Source organism: Brachypodium distachyon, chromosome 3, assembly GCF_000005505.3.
Source record: "Brachypodium distachyon strain Bd21 chromosome 3, Brachypodium_distachyon_v3.0, whole genome shotgun sequence".
Lineage (NCBI taxonomy): Eukaryota > Viridiplantae > Streptophyta > Magnoliopsida > Poales > Poaceae > Brachypodium > Brachypodium distachyon.
In genome coordinates, this window is record NC_016133.3 from 33,802,197 (window position 1) to 33,815,645 (window position 13,449).

Consider the following 13,449-nt stretch of genomic DNA (forward strand, 5'->3'; position numbering starts at 1 on the left):
GCCCCGCTAAAGGCCCCCCAAACGCGAAATGGGTGTGCCGGCGTTGAAAAACCGACCCTGTCCACCCCCTAAATCCAAAAAGTAGCCGGTGCGGCTCAGAAATTTAGCCGGCGCCCTCAGACCACTCCCTACTCACAGGGGAGCTAGCGGGGGCGCCGGCTGAAGTTAAAAAGTAGCACGGGCCACCACTGTCGGTGAGACAAACCAAATTTGGGGGACCAATGTTTGGGGGGTGCGGCTGGGTGCCAACGGCTCCACCCCAAACAAATTTTTTGCGCCTGCGCCTCTCCATATTGCCATGAGCCGGATGCAATATGCGGGAGAGAGTGGGGATACCCTTATGCCGAGGGGTTCAATGCCACGTTCGTAGAAGAATCCATTAAAGGGGAGGCTGTACACCCCCACTATCTACACCCCCTTCATATCCACATGTTTACTTTTTCTCCTTCTCTCTCTTATTTAATTTATTACAGGTGTATTTAACAGAAGTGTTAGGATACAATGGACAAGGGTGCATGTGTGTGGACAGCACCGGGTGTGTAGATAGTGGGGTGGTACCGTGACGTTTAACGTGTGGACCCCTCAATATCTACCCCACCTTCCTAGCCACACATTTGCTCTTTCTCATCTCACTTTTTCTTATTAATCATTGTTCTTTCTTATTAATCATTGTTTTTTCAGTATAAGTGGACACGGACAACACGGTGGATGTAGCCAGCTGGAGGATACCGGAAGGTTTGGCCCGTGACGTTCGGCAGAATCCACTGAACGTTCCCATCGAGCAATGTAGAAGAAAATTTCTCTGTCGAGCTAATTCGTGCCCAAGAAAACACTGTAAAAGCTGCACGTGCATCTGATACGACGCAAAATCGGTCCGTTGCTCCGTCTCCAAGCCAGACTTATACCGAGTGTTTCAATGCCGCACCCGTAGATAAGTCCACCAAAGTCCAAAGAATCCGTTGAACGTTCCTGCTGGAGCTAATTCGTGCCAAGGAAAACACTGCTAAGAACTGCACGTGCATCTGATCTGAAGAAAAATCATCGGCACCAAACATCACGGATGACGCACGCATTAATTAATTGATTGCCGGCTATATACAGTCCACATGAGTCGCCATACAACAGTAAACCACCCCCAAATCCCAATCGCACGGAACCTTGACGGTTGACGCACACATCCACAGTAGGAAATGGCCGGAGGAGGCGAGCTGAAGCTGCTGGGCATGTGGGCGAGCCCGTACGTGACGAGAGTGAAGTTGGCGCTCCACCTCAAAGGCCTCACCTACGAGTACGTCGAGGAAGACCTCGGCAACAAGAGCGAGCTCTTCCTTGCTTCCAATCCGGTGCACAAGACGGTGCCCGTGCTCATCCACAACGGCAAGCCCATCTGCGAGTCGTTGACCATCCTGCAGTACATCGATGAGGCCTTCGCCGGCACGGGCCCGTCCCTCCTCCCCGCCGACCCCTACGAGCGGGCCGTGGCCCGCTTCTGGGCCGCCTACGTGGAAGACAAGCTTCTGGCGCCGTGGAGGATGGCGTTCCGGGTCAAGACGGACGAGGAGCGGGCCGAGTGGATGAAGCAGACGGTGGCCGCGGTGGACACGCTGGAGGGCGGCCTGAGGGAGTGCTCCAAAGGGAAGCCCTTCTTTGGCGGCGACAGCATCGGGCTGGTTGACGTGTTGTTGGGGGCAGTGTCTTCGTGGGTGCGCGGCGCCGAGCAGCTCTCCGGCCACGTGCTTTTCGACGCCGAGAAGGCGCCGCTGCTTGCAGCGTTGATGGAGCGGTTCGGCGAGCTCGACGCTGCCCGGGAGGTTATGCAGGACGTCGACAGCCTGGTCGAGTACGCCAAGATGATACTGGCGCGAGCTTCCGCCGCCGAGCCGCCGAGCAAGTTAGCAACTAGTGGTTGAATGTTTAATCCGGTCACAGGCGACGTTGCCGCCCAGCAGGAGATGGAAAATTTGGACAGTCATCGTATTGCTTTTTATTAAAGTCTTCCCTCCATTGCTGAGCCTAAACTAAGTATACTACGTGCCTACAGTTTCAACGCTATCTTTGTCAGTGAGTTTCAGTGCAATTTCAACGTTTTGTTGTTTTTTCTTCCTAAGGTGTCACGATTATATATAAGTCTACTTTACCAAATACTTTCACTTTTTCGCAAAGAACGATATATTTGGTTTTGTTAAGACAAGTATTTGATCAAAAAATTACAAAATTAATACGTGTTTTTCATACATGAAAAATACATCTATAAATTCATCTTCAAAAGGTTTTTGCTAGTGATTGTGGTTTCGTATCATCTTGAGAAACCAAATAAGTGAACATTTGTGAAAAGGTTGGAGTATTATTTTTTATTTTTTCTATCTTTAGATCCGAGCGGTTATAATTAGATCTGAGCGGTTATGATCTGGACCCATAATGATTAAGGGTGGAGATATTTACCCTACATGGATAAAGGTATTGGCCTTTTGTTCTTCCTTTTTACTTATACAATAGATATTCCTGAACAAATCATATGGATCAACAAATCGGCAGCGAGACACACAAAATGCTATATGGTGATCAAGAGATGGAATATGTTGCAATCATGTAGGGCTTCTCCAAAATGACTTTGGAGAATTATAATTTTTAGGATTTCCTCCCTTAAAAGAGCTCCTTGTAGCATGGGTTTGGAAGTAGCAAAATCTTATGGAATGCCTTACTTTGGCCTCAATTTTATAGGAATACTAACATGAGCACAACCCTCATTCTTTTCTTCTTTGAGAAGTTCAAATGCATCTTTTCTCTACATCCCTCTACGCTTTCTCCCTTAGTTTCTTTAAAATACACATGTTCATTTTCTATGCGCCATCCAAAAGACACCACTATACAAATTCTATGTATTAATCTTGTATGTTTCATGTTTCTACGTTTTTCTAATCCCGCAATCCAAAGAAGCACGTAACTTCTCGGTAGGCTGATAAATTTACATCCAACGATATAGTTATATAATGAATCTTTCGAGAATGTGTGCCTAATTCCCTTCGTTTGGGGGACCAGATGTACAACTTCGGTTCAAGTTCTCGTCGACACAAATTTTAAGTTTGCCACTTGTTTTGGAGGACTAGATCCATTTATAACTTTAGAACCTGGTCCAAGTCCTCATGGACATAACTTTGGGTTCCTCTTTACTCCACTCTAGAGGTTTTCATTTAAAAGAAAATTTGAATCATTCAATCGCGAAAAAACACTATATATATAAAAAGGAGAAAAATTGGTTAACGGAGGATATATGAAATGTGAAGTTGATACCTGTTTAAATAAAAAAAGAGAGGTGCAAACACGCAACCGACTTATCACTTGGAAGAGTGAGTTTGGCGGTGGCCAGGAGATGAAAAATAAATAAATAAACACTGTTGAGTATACTTAGTTATTATTAATCACTAGCTAAATGCACATGCGTTGCTACGGAACTAAAGTAATTTTAAATATTCATGTGACCGTGTTTTCAAATTTTATGCTAAATAAGAATTCTCAAAATATTTACTTAAGAAATAATTATCCCAAAAATAAATATCAAACCAACTAAAAGATCGTGATACGTAAATGTACTACATTGAAATGGGATGCAATCAAGTGACGATCATCTAACGAGCTACGAAGTACTCTTCGTAGGCTGAATTCACGACCATCAACTCGCATCTTTGTTTGATCCACTTTTGTACTTTTAATCGGATAAAGTGTACCAGAGGTCGTCAAAGTATTTCGACTTCCTCACATACAGGGCAGAATGAGCTTTGTGTCAACTGAGTTGAAGAAAAACAACTTTCTCAATTGGCGCAAAGCTTCTTTCGCTATCTCAGTTGTCAGTTGGTACAAAGTGACGACCGGCCGTCACTTTGTCTGAGGTGGTTCAGGCCCTGACTGCTGCCATCTACGAAGATTGCTTCAGCATGCTGGAAGACCTGATCCAATTCGACATATCCCATTGCTATCGCAAAACGAACGCAGTTGCTCATGAGCTTGCCCAGATGGCGAAGCATCAACCTATTAGATCCTGGTTTAATTCCTCCCTACTAGCATTTTTGTACCTCTCTTTACCGAGGATGTAACCTTTATTTCTAGCTAATATAAAGAGGTATCTTGCGTTAAAAAAAAAAGTGACGACCGACCGTTCATTGATACCGGCAACGACAGTCAATACGCACACAAGGTAACAGGAGACAGGACGTCACGCCTCACGTATGACTGTGACTCGACATCACGCGTGACATAAGAGTATTGACCAATGCACATATAGTACTAGTGTTACTGTAGACCATGATCACGACACATGAACCACTCTACAACAGTACTAGTAGTATTTATCACTTTGCACCGCTGCAGTCCTACTACTCCGGAGTAACACGGCTGACGGCATAGCTGTCGAAAAGAAGAAGAAAATAGTACTAGTCGGCACAAGCAGAGCACGGCAATTGATTGGGCAATGGCGGATGAAACCGGCACCAACGACGGAGCCGAAGGCAACAAGCCGGAGCTGACGCTGCTGGGCTACTGGTCGAGCCCGTTCGCGATGCGCGCCCGCATCGCGCTCAACCTGAAGCGCCTCCCGTACGAGTACATCGAGGAGGTCGGCCTCTTCGACGGCAAGAGCGACCTCCTCCTCGCCTCCAACCCCGTCAAGAAAAAAATCCCCGTGCTCATCCACAACGGGAACCCCATCCCGGAGTCGCAGATCATCGTGCAGTACCTCGACGAGGCCTTCCCAGACACCACCCCACGGTTCCTCCCCGACTCCGACAAACACGCGCGCGCCGCCGCCCGCTTCTGGGCCGCCTACGTCGACGACGTGCTGCTCGCCGCGTGGGGGCCGGTGTACGCCGGCCGGACCCGGGAGGAGAGGGCGGAGGCTGCACTTCGGGCCGTCGCCGCCATGGAGACGCTCGAGCTGGCGTTCGTGGAGTGCTCCAAGGGCGAGGCCTTCTTCGGCGGGGACGGCGTGGGGCTCGTCGACATCGTGCTTGGAGGCTTCCTCGGGTGGCTGGACTCGTCCGAGGCCATGTGCGGCGTGAAGGTGGTCGACGCCGCGAAGACGCCGCTGCTGGCGGCATGGGCGGAGCGGTTCCGCGCGCTCGACGGCGTGAGCGAGGTCATACCGGGCGTGGAGAGGCTGGTGGAGTACAGCCTCATGAGGCGGGCGCGCCTCGGGCTCCCGTTGCTGCCGCCGGTCGAGCTGGAGCAGCACCAGTAGAAAATGGGGAAAATGTGAAACGAATAACTTCCAGGCGAATAAACTACTCGGTGCGAGTATCGCTGCTGCATTTTCTTCTTGTTTTTCCTCGTCGAATTCCCTGTCGACCTATGTACCTTGGACAGCGTGGAGCCATTTCAGTTTGACTCTAGTTCAGCTATTCTTCTATTTCGGCTTGAATCTCTGGTTCAGTCTCCTCTTCAATTTCAGCATCAATCTTGAACAGAACTGCTGAGCCCGATTGCTCGGTGTGGATTGCAGCCGAGATGACTGGATACAGACCCAGGGACTGCTAGAGATCAGTCAGACACTTAAACAGCATGTGCATAATATAATTCAAACTCCGTCCAAAAACAAGGGGCGCGTTAGCTTTCGTTTGACCAATGCTTTGACCATAAATTACTCTATTAACATATAATTATATGACATAGATCATATCCATTATATTTCTGCTCAAGAATATTTGCTTATGGTTATGATTTTGATCATATTAGTTACATATTTATAAAGTAATTTATGGTCAAAAACTTGGTCAACCGAACCGTAATATGCCCCGTATTGTTGGCACCCTGTGTACAGATCATACATTGGCCATTCGTAGGTATGTGCCTGTTGGCCAAAACAGCTTTGGCAGGAACCATTTCCATGGAGAGCTCTCCGACACAAAATCGTTGCAGTTATTATAGCTCAGTGGGATCTGAAGAATGCGCTGAAAATCAACCTGATTGAACAACGTACTGGCAATGTCTTCATCCCAGCTGTTATTCACTTGATTAATGAGGTTGATTACTTTAATGACGATGATAGCAGATCTTCTATCTACACAGTAATAAAAACATTAAACATGGATAATGTTTTTCGCTGAGTATCCTGAGCGTCCTGTGGGTCGGCAGTCGCCACTCGCCACTCCCAAATCTTGTCGTTGGTGCATCAACATTTTGGCGACCGGCCACGGAATCGTATCAACGGACCCTAATTAAATTGGGTTTAATTTAAAAAAATTGGAGTTTGGACTCCAGCGATCCAATTTGGCCTCCCGGCATTAAAACAAGCTTTGTTCTTCTCCGTTCCAACAAAAAGTGCCCGACAGACCCGGAGAGCTGCGTCACCGGGGACGCACATGGCACATAGACACACAGGTGTCCGCACTATACAAACACTGAACGCCACCCAGAAGCAACGCCCAGAGAGCTGAAGAAGAGAACAATGGCGAGTGCATCAGAGCTGATGCTGCTCGGCACGGCGGAGAGTCCGTTCGTGGTCCGCGTCCGCATGGCGCTCCACATGAAAGGACTCCCCTACGAGTACCTCCAGCAGGACCTCTTCGACAAGAGCGACCTCCTCGTTAGCTCCAACCCGGTGCACAAGAAGGTGCCCGTGCTCATCCACGGCGGCAAGCCCGTCCTCGAGTCGCTCGCCATCGTGCAGTACATCGACGAGGCCTGGAGCGGCAAGGCCGCCACCATCCTCCCCGCGGACCCTTACCAGCGCGCCACCGCTCGCTTCTGGGCCGCCTACGCCGACGACAAGGTCCGTATATCTCCATCTTCCAGAACCTCTGTTCCGTGCTTGTGGACTACGGCGGGGACCAATTCTGAGGCGTGCCTTTGTTTCAGCTGTATGACGCTTACGTCGGTATTAACCGAGCGGTGACGGAGGAGGGCAGGGCGGCGAAGGTCGTCGAGACATTGGCAGCGGTCGAACAATTAGAAGCGGCGTTCGCGCAGAGCTCGAACGGGAAGCCCTTCTTCGCTGGCAACTCCGTCGGGTTCCTCGACCTCGCGGTGGGGTGCCACCTGTTCTGGCTCGAGACGATGGGAAAGATGTCCGGCGTGGAGTTCGTCGACACCGGCAAGACGCCGCTGCTGGCAGCCTGGGCGAAGCGTTTCGGGGAGACCGAGCCGGCAAAGCAGGCCGTGCCGGAGCTGGACGTCGTTGTGGAGTATGCCAAGAAGCGACGGGCTTCTCGTGCCGCTGCTGCTGCTGCTGCTGCGGCGGCGGCTACTGCCAATTGACTGGCTTCGGAGTTCAGATCAGCCCGATCGAGTTGTATCAACGAATCTATCTCGAGGACTCGAACGGGATGCATATTGCTATGTACTTACTCCGTAATAAAGAGGAAAACCCGTGGAAATGGAATCATTTTAACCATTCGTTTAGTTCGCAATGCTTATTTGAACTGTGCTTGTGTTTCTCGTGTGATTTCACAATTTATGCAGTTTAGTCGTGCCATTTCCAAACTGATTAAAAAATTGTTATTTTTAAATCGACGAAACTAGAGAGCCTGAAAGTGTGTACAGAAATATGCCAACAACTATTCACATTCTGTGACATAAATATTCAACGCTCAGAGTGATCAACATGAAAATAGAACATCTTGATCAACATGAAAATAAAATACTCTCTCCGTTCCTAAATGTAATAAGTTCTAAATTGAACTTGTTAAAATTTAATCAAGTTTATAAAAAAAATGTGACAATAGTTAGAATATCAAATAAGTATACCATGACAATATGTATCATGATGAATTTGACACAACTAATTTAGAGTCGTACAAGTTGATTGGTTTGTCTATAACAAAGTTTAAAAGGTTTGACATAGGAAAAAATTATAACTTCTTACATTAAGAATGAAGGGACTATCTTAAGTTTTTCATTTAGACTCGATCCTTTAGTTGTTTGTTTTTGTCATCGTCGTTCCTAAACTTTCACTACTTTCCCCTCTTTCTTATCTACTCCCTCCATCCCAAAATAAGTGACGTCCTATACAAATCCACGTCACTTATTTCCGGAAGGAATGAGTATCAATTATTAAAGATTTGTTTGGTTTGGAGAACCACATAGAACGGACCCTTGATACCACTTGTGACAAAAAAAAAGTGGAGGGAAGACAATGAGTGGCCCTCTTTCGGAACATTCTATTCAGGGTCCATACATAATTGAGATAACTGTATTATCTGTATCAGACAAAATTCTAGTCTAATCATCTATAAAGAAAAAAAACCAACTTGTATCCGATCGTCAAAAATAAGATTATTAGATTTATCATGAAATATGTGAGGTTGTGTAATTTTCTTTTGTGAGACGACGTGATTGCACATATAGCGTGCGAGAAGGGGTATAAGTGTGGATCGGTTTGGCATCACACGGGAAATGAACTCCTGTTCGATGGGCCTAGAGAAGGAACATGAGCACTGTCCGTGACGGCGCTTATAGTGAGGCTTTTGTTGGGTTTTTTTAGACAAAAGGCTCTAAGAGCCCGGCTTTAAATTAATAAAGCCCCAAACGGCCACAAGTCATACAAGGAGATACTGGGATTACCAGTTTCAGATTACAAGCCCATAAATCGGCCAACAGAACACAAAAGAGAAAGAAGAAAAAGAACAAGTAAAGCTAACTACTTGATCCTCTCGAATGAAGCACAGGTTCTGTTGAGCAAGGGGAGCAACAAGAAACTCCCCACACCGGCAGAAAAAGAATGAAGCTCCAATGGAGCCCAACATGCGCAACTGCCGCCATGAAGGCCACCGACCGACAACCAAGCACGAAACCACAAGTCCAAAGGAGAAGAAGCTACAATGGCGATGTCCCCAAGAAGAAAACGACGTACAAGGACGTCGACGACGCCAGCATTGTCAAAGGCAAAGCACGGTTTTCACCGGAGCTCCATCCACCCACCTCTCACGACTCCAACTGTGCCCGAACAAAAACGAAGTCGGCCAACGGAAGAAACTACCGGTAGACCCTGCGGCAAGACACCGGCATCGAAACCACCCTAGGTTCGAGAGAGGTCGCCGAGACCAAGATACACACCGTCTAAATGTGCCCTGGCGGACGTCGAACAAGGTCAGCGACAACAAAGAGAGCCAGAGGTAGAACCCACAACCAAGCGCTGGTCAAAGTCAGACCATTGACGGAAGAACAGCACGAGATGGTGGGGTAAGAAAGCGACACCCCACCCACCAAGGCAACCCACACCGGCGACGGGGCGAGCCGACCAAGAATGGTGGCACGACAAGGCACTCCGCAGCAGAAGAAGGACTAAACTCTCCAAAACGGCGCCTTCAACAAGAAAATGATGAGGAACGTCGACATCGTCCGACCCAAGAGGGTCTAGGTTTTCACCCGGAGAGAACGGCAGACAACACAACGACGCCTTCAGGAAGGATGCGACGTCAAGGCGCCGCCACCGTCGTCTGCACTGACATATCAGGCAAGGTTTTCACCCGCATCTGCAGCCTCCACCCCAAAAGCCGCAACTTTATGTTCGCCAATCGAAAACTCGAAGGAGCCGCAAGGAAGCAAGCAGAGAAGAAGGGCACGAGGCAGTACATAGATGACAGCTGGCCAGCGACCCCCAAGAGCCTTCGATGCAGCCATCCGCCCATTCCCACGGCCAAACCGACCGGATCTGAACCGCAAAATCCGGCCGGCAAGACGGGGACCCAACCCGGGCAACGGACACTCCACTCGAATCCCAAGAGATGGTGCCCACGTAGCAAAGAGGAGACGAGCGGAGCAGCCGGAGAACCGCCTCCCGCCAGGACCCAGATCCACAGCCCCTGCTGCAGATCCGGCGGGGCGTCAAGCAGGCCGCAGCCGCCGTCACGCCCGGAGGGCCGAGCCCAGGAGACCGGCTGCCAGAGGAAGGGAAGGCAAGCGCCGCCGGACAGCCTCCAATCCGGCGCTCAGACGCAGCCACCCGATGACCAGCAGGGAAGCCCCGCCGCCACCTTCACCGGCAGCCCCGGCCGAAGCCCGGTGACCATCTCATGCGGCGGCGAGGGGAGAGAAGGGAGGGAGAAGGGGCTGGCGGTGGCGATTTAGGGTTCGCCTCCCGCGTCGCCTGGCTTTTGTTGGGCATCTAGTTGGTGCATATGAAAACGAGGAGTCGGCATGTTTGGCGCTCGACTCAATGGCACTATGGTTGATCTGACGTGCTGAGAAGTGCCAAGATTTTTCAAAACCCTAAGTTATATGAAGTCATCAACAAAAGGGACGTCTACTTGAGCGCCGGTGGGAAAAGGGCTCCCCTAAATGGGTTTATCGTGCCGTTTGTGTTGAATCGAGTCAGAAGTGCAAATAAGTAGAAAAACATTTAAAGTTAGAGCGGGCTATTTAGAAAGAGAAATTAGAAATAATTACACCCAGTAAGGTGCTCTTCCAATAATGCTTTTACTGTTGGGTTGGTTCTGTCCGGTGACGACTGATAAGACCCTGTTATGCAGCCGCTGGCCCGCTGCCGATGCCGTGGAGTAAACTCTGTCTGCAGAGCAAATCAGTATATTTTCCACGCCGGCTGCTGCTAATTGACAAGCCATGCCTAGTTAAATTTGTTTTTAAGGACAATTAAATTTGTTTGGACTAAATGGAGTTGGACTCGAGCGAGCCAAACTGGCTTCCAACAAAAAGTGCACGAGAGATCAGGAGACCAAGTTCAATTGTACCGTAGAGCTGCGTCACCGGTGATGCACGTAATACGCACTATATAAACACCGGAACGCCAAGTTACTTATAATCACACAAGAGCAGAGCACGCACACCCAGAAGGCCAGAAGCAACTGCATAGGAGTTACGGAGTACCTTTCAAAAACTGCATAGGAACAGAGAGCGGGAAGAAGCAGAGAACAATGGCAAGTGAAGCAGACCTGAAGCTTCTCGGCACGGCGGTGAGCCCGTTCGCTGTCCGCATCCGCATGGCGCTCCACATGAAAGGACTCCCCTACGAGTACCTCGAGCAGGACCTCGTCAACAAGAGCGACCTCCTCGTCACCTCCAACCCGGTGTACAAGAAGGTGCCCGTACTCATCCATGGCGGCAAGCCCATCCTCGAGTCGCTCGCCATCGTGCAGTACATCGACGAGGTCTGGAGCGGCAAGGCCCTCAACATCCTCCCCGCGGACCCCTACCAGCGCGCCACCGCTCGCTTCTGGGCCGCCTACGCCGACGACAAGGTCCGTATATCTCCATCTTCCTCAACCTCTGTTCCATGCTTCTGGACTACAGCGGGGGCCAATGTTGTGGCGTGCCTTTGTTTCAGCTGTTCGCTGCATACCTCGGCATTTTCGGAGCGGTGACGGAGGTGGACAGGGCGGAGCAGGTCGGCGAGACGTTGGCGGCGGTCGAACAATTAGAAGGGGCGTTCATCCAGAGCTCGAACGGGAAGGCCTTCTTCGCGGGCGACTCGGTCGGCTTCCTCGACCTCGTGGTGGGGTGCCACCTGTTCTGGCTCGAGGCGATGGGCAAGATGGCCGGCGTCGCGTTCCTGGACACCGGCAAGACGCCGCTGCTGGCCGCGTGGGCGGAGCGGTTCGGGGAGACCGAGGTGGCGAAGGAGGCCGTGCCGGATGCGGACGTTGTGGTGGAGTATGCCAAGAAGCGACAGGCGGCGGCTGCCAATTGACTGGCTTCGGAGTTCAGATCAGTCCGAATTGTATCTACTGCGTATCTCAAACTCAAACAGGATACACGTCGTTATGTAATCAGGTCCGCCAGATCCCGTACCGGCGGACGATTTCAGACCAGGTTCCCGCGTGGTCCCGCGCTTGTTCCTCCCGCGCTCGTTCCGCTAGGCCGAGGCAGTTCCGCACAAAACTGTCTGGGCCTAGCGGAACGAGCGCGTCGTTTCCCCATTTTATTTTTCTTTTCCGTTTCCATCAAGCAATCAGCCTGGTCCCCATGCTCATGCTCGGCCTTTTCCGTGCGATGGGCCTTCTGCTAGAGCCCAACGACCACAAGCAGGTTCAGCCTTTTCCTCTTTTTTCGTTTTCCGTTTTTTTTTTATTTTGGAAAAGTGCTGCTCTCTTGGGCTTTTTTTCCACCTTTTTCCTTTCTGGGAGAGTGGTTTTTAGGAAATTAAACGGGTGGCGAATAACACTTTCAATAAAAAGACTAGGCGCTTTCAAATTATATTGGTATTTTAAAAATCACATGGGAAGGTTTATATGCCAAATGTTTATGTCTTCCCTGACGGGTATTCAAACTTTTTTGAAAACTGACATAGAACATCAAGATTTATGTTCTACGAAGGTTCGAACCTGTTGTTTTAAGAGAGAAACAAACAGACACAAAGTATTTGATGGTTTCTACCGAAAAGAAATAAAAATCTGACATATGAAAAAGGGATCCGCATGTGTTTTGCCATGAATCCTAAGCTATATTAACCCATATCAGTAATAAATTTTTGCAATGTCAAAGAACTGAATGTGCTATCTCCAACACTTTAGTTTCTCAAAAAGTTTGACTTCATAAAAAATGTTCCCCTATGTCCTTGGGCAATAGCCTGTTGTCTACAAAAAAAATGAAGAGGTAAAACATCTGTTCAGTAAAATAATTGTCATAAAAAACAGTATGGAAAAAAGATTAATTGAAATAAGTGTATGTAAACATCGAAGTTTCCATTTACAAAAAATACCTTGTAATCAAAAGGAACATTCTGCAGGGTGTAATCAAAAGAACAAAGAGAACGAAGAGTTAGCCAATTTTGTAAAGGAAAAACTTTGAAATGAATTGCTAAATAAAATACACAAAAAAGGAGGCCTATGAGACTTACTGCTTAGACAGGATTTTCTTTGTTTCTGGCATTAAACACTCATTGCATGGATGCGCAATCAAGTAATATGTTAGCATTTCCCGCAATGCGTTTGACTTTTCCTGCCAGATGGAAAAGGAGAGTTTATACAAGTATTTGAACTTGCTGCAGTTCCACCGTAGTTTGCGGAAGAAAACCGAGTCTATCCCAGCTGCCCTATCCTATTTGTTTAATCAAATATGTTGTAAGGAATTAAGAAAAAAAAAGTTGTACTTGCTGGCTCAAAACATAAAATAGTATCTCCATCATGGCATCATCGAAAAAAGCTCGTTATTAGAACATTAAAAGGACATGATGCGTTTGTTGAGAAGCTCATTATATAAAGTTAAAAGGTGTCGGAGCACGGTCTCCGGCACCGGGGATGCCGAGCACCCCCTTTTTGGTTCGGTGGAGGGCGAGGTGATCACTCTGGCGATCGCCGGCGTGGCGATAGACACGAAGTGTAGACACAAGAGTTTACCCAGGTTCGGGCCACCCGGAGGTGTAATACTCTACGTCCTGCTTTGAGTTGTATTCACAAGTTTGTGTGTACAGATCACCCGGGGAGTTCCCGGGTTGGCTACTTGGGTGAATGCGATGCTATATTCTAATCACTCGGGTTGGAACCCTTTGACCGGTGGCATTGATCC

The 13,449-nt window shown here is 48.7% G+C and overlaps 3 protein-coding genes across 3 annotated transcripts; all 3 read left to right on the top strand.

Annotated features, from left to right (window-relative positions):
• The first annotated feature begins 1,073 nt into the window (after positions 1-1,073).
• Positions 1,074-5,410, top strand: LOC100842777. Its single transcript, XM_003574187.4, has 2 exons — positions 1,074-1,908; positions 4,398-5,410. The coding sequence occupies exons 1-2, from the start codon at positions 1,191-1,193 to the stop codon at positions 5,228-5,230; spliced, it is 1,551 nt and encodes a 516-aa protein (XP_003574235.2). The 5' UTR covers positions 1,074-1,190; the 3' UTR covers positions 5,231-5,410.
• Positions 5,411-6,257: 847 nt separating this feature from the next.
• LOC100825619 (probable glutathione S-transferase GSTU6) lies at positions 6,258-7,389 on the top strand. Its single transcript, XM_003571949.4, has 2 exons — positions 6,258-6,760; positions 6,847-7,389. Exons 1-2 carry the CDS (start codon positions 6,437-6,439, stop codon positions 7,243-7,245), a joined length of 723 nt encoding a protein of 240 aa, XP_003571997.1. The 5' UTR covers positions 6,258-6,436; the 3' UTR covers positions 7,246-7,389.
• A 3,360-nt stretch (positions 7,390-10,749) lies between these two features.
• LOC100842469 (probable glutathione S-transferase GSTU6) lies at positions 10,750-11,753 on the top strand. The gene is made up of 2 exons (XM_003574186.4): positions 10,750-11,183; positions 11,270-11,753. Exons 1-2 carry the CDS (start codon positions 10,860-10,862, stop codon positions 11,630-11,632), a joined length of 687 nt encoding a protein of 228 aa, XP_003574234.1. The 5' UTR covers positions 10,750-10,859; the 3' UTR covers positions 11,633-11,753.
• The last annotated feature ends 1,696 nt before the right edge of the window (positions 11,754-13,449 follow it).

Coding starts and splice junctions, on each gene's coding strand:
- LOC100842469 (XM_003574186.4), top strand. CDS start 10,860: ATGGCAAGTGAAGCAGACCTGAAGCTTCTCGGCACGGCGGTGAGCCCG. Junction 11,184..11,269: donor CCGCCTACGCCGACGACAAG/GTCCGTATATCT, acceptor CCTTTGTTTCAG/CTGTTCGCTGCATACCTCGG.
- LOC100825619 (XM_003571949.4), top strand. CDS start 6,437: ATGGCGAGTGCATCAGAGCTGATGCTGCTCGGCACGGCGGAGAGTCCG. Junction 6,761..6,846: donor CCGCCTACGCCGACGACAAG/GTCCGTATATCT, acceptor CCTTTGTTTCAG/CTGTATGACGCTTACGTCGG.
- LOC100842777 (XM_003574187.4), top strand. CDS start 1,191: ATGGCCGGAGGAGGCGAGCTGAAGCTGCTGGGCATGTGGGCGAGCCCG. Junction 1,909..4,397: donor CAAGTTAGCAACTAGTGGTT/GAATGTTTAATC, acceptor ACGGCTGACGGC/ATAGCTGTCGAAAAGAAGAA.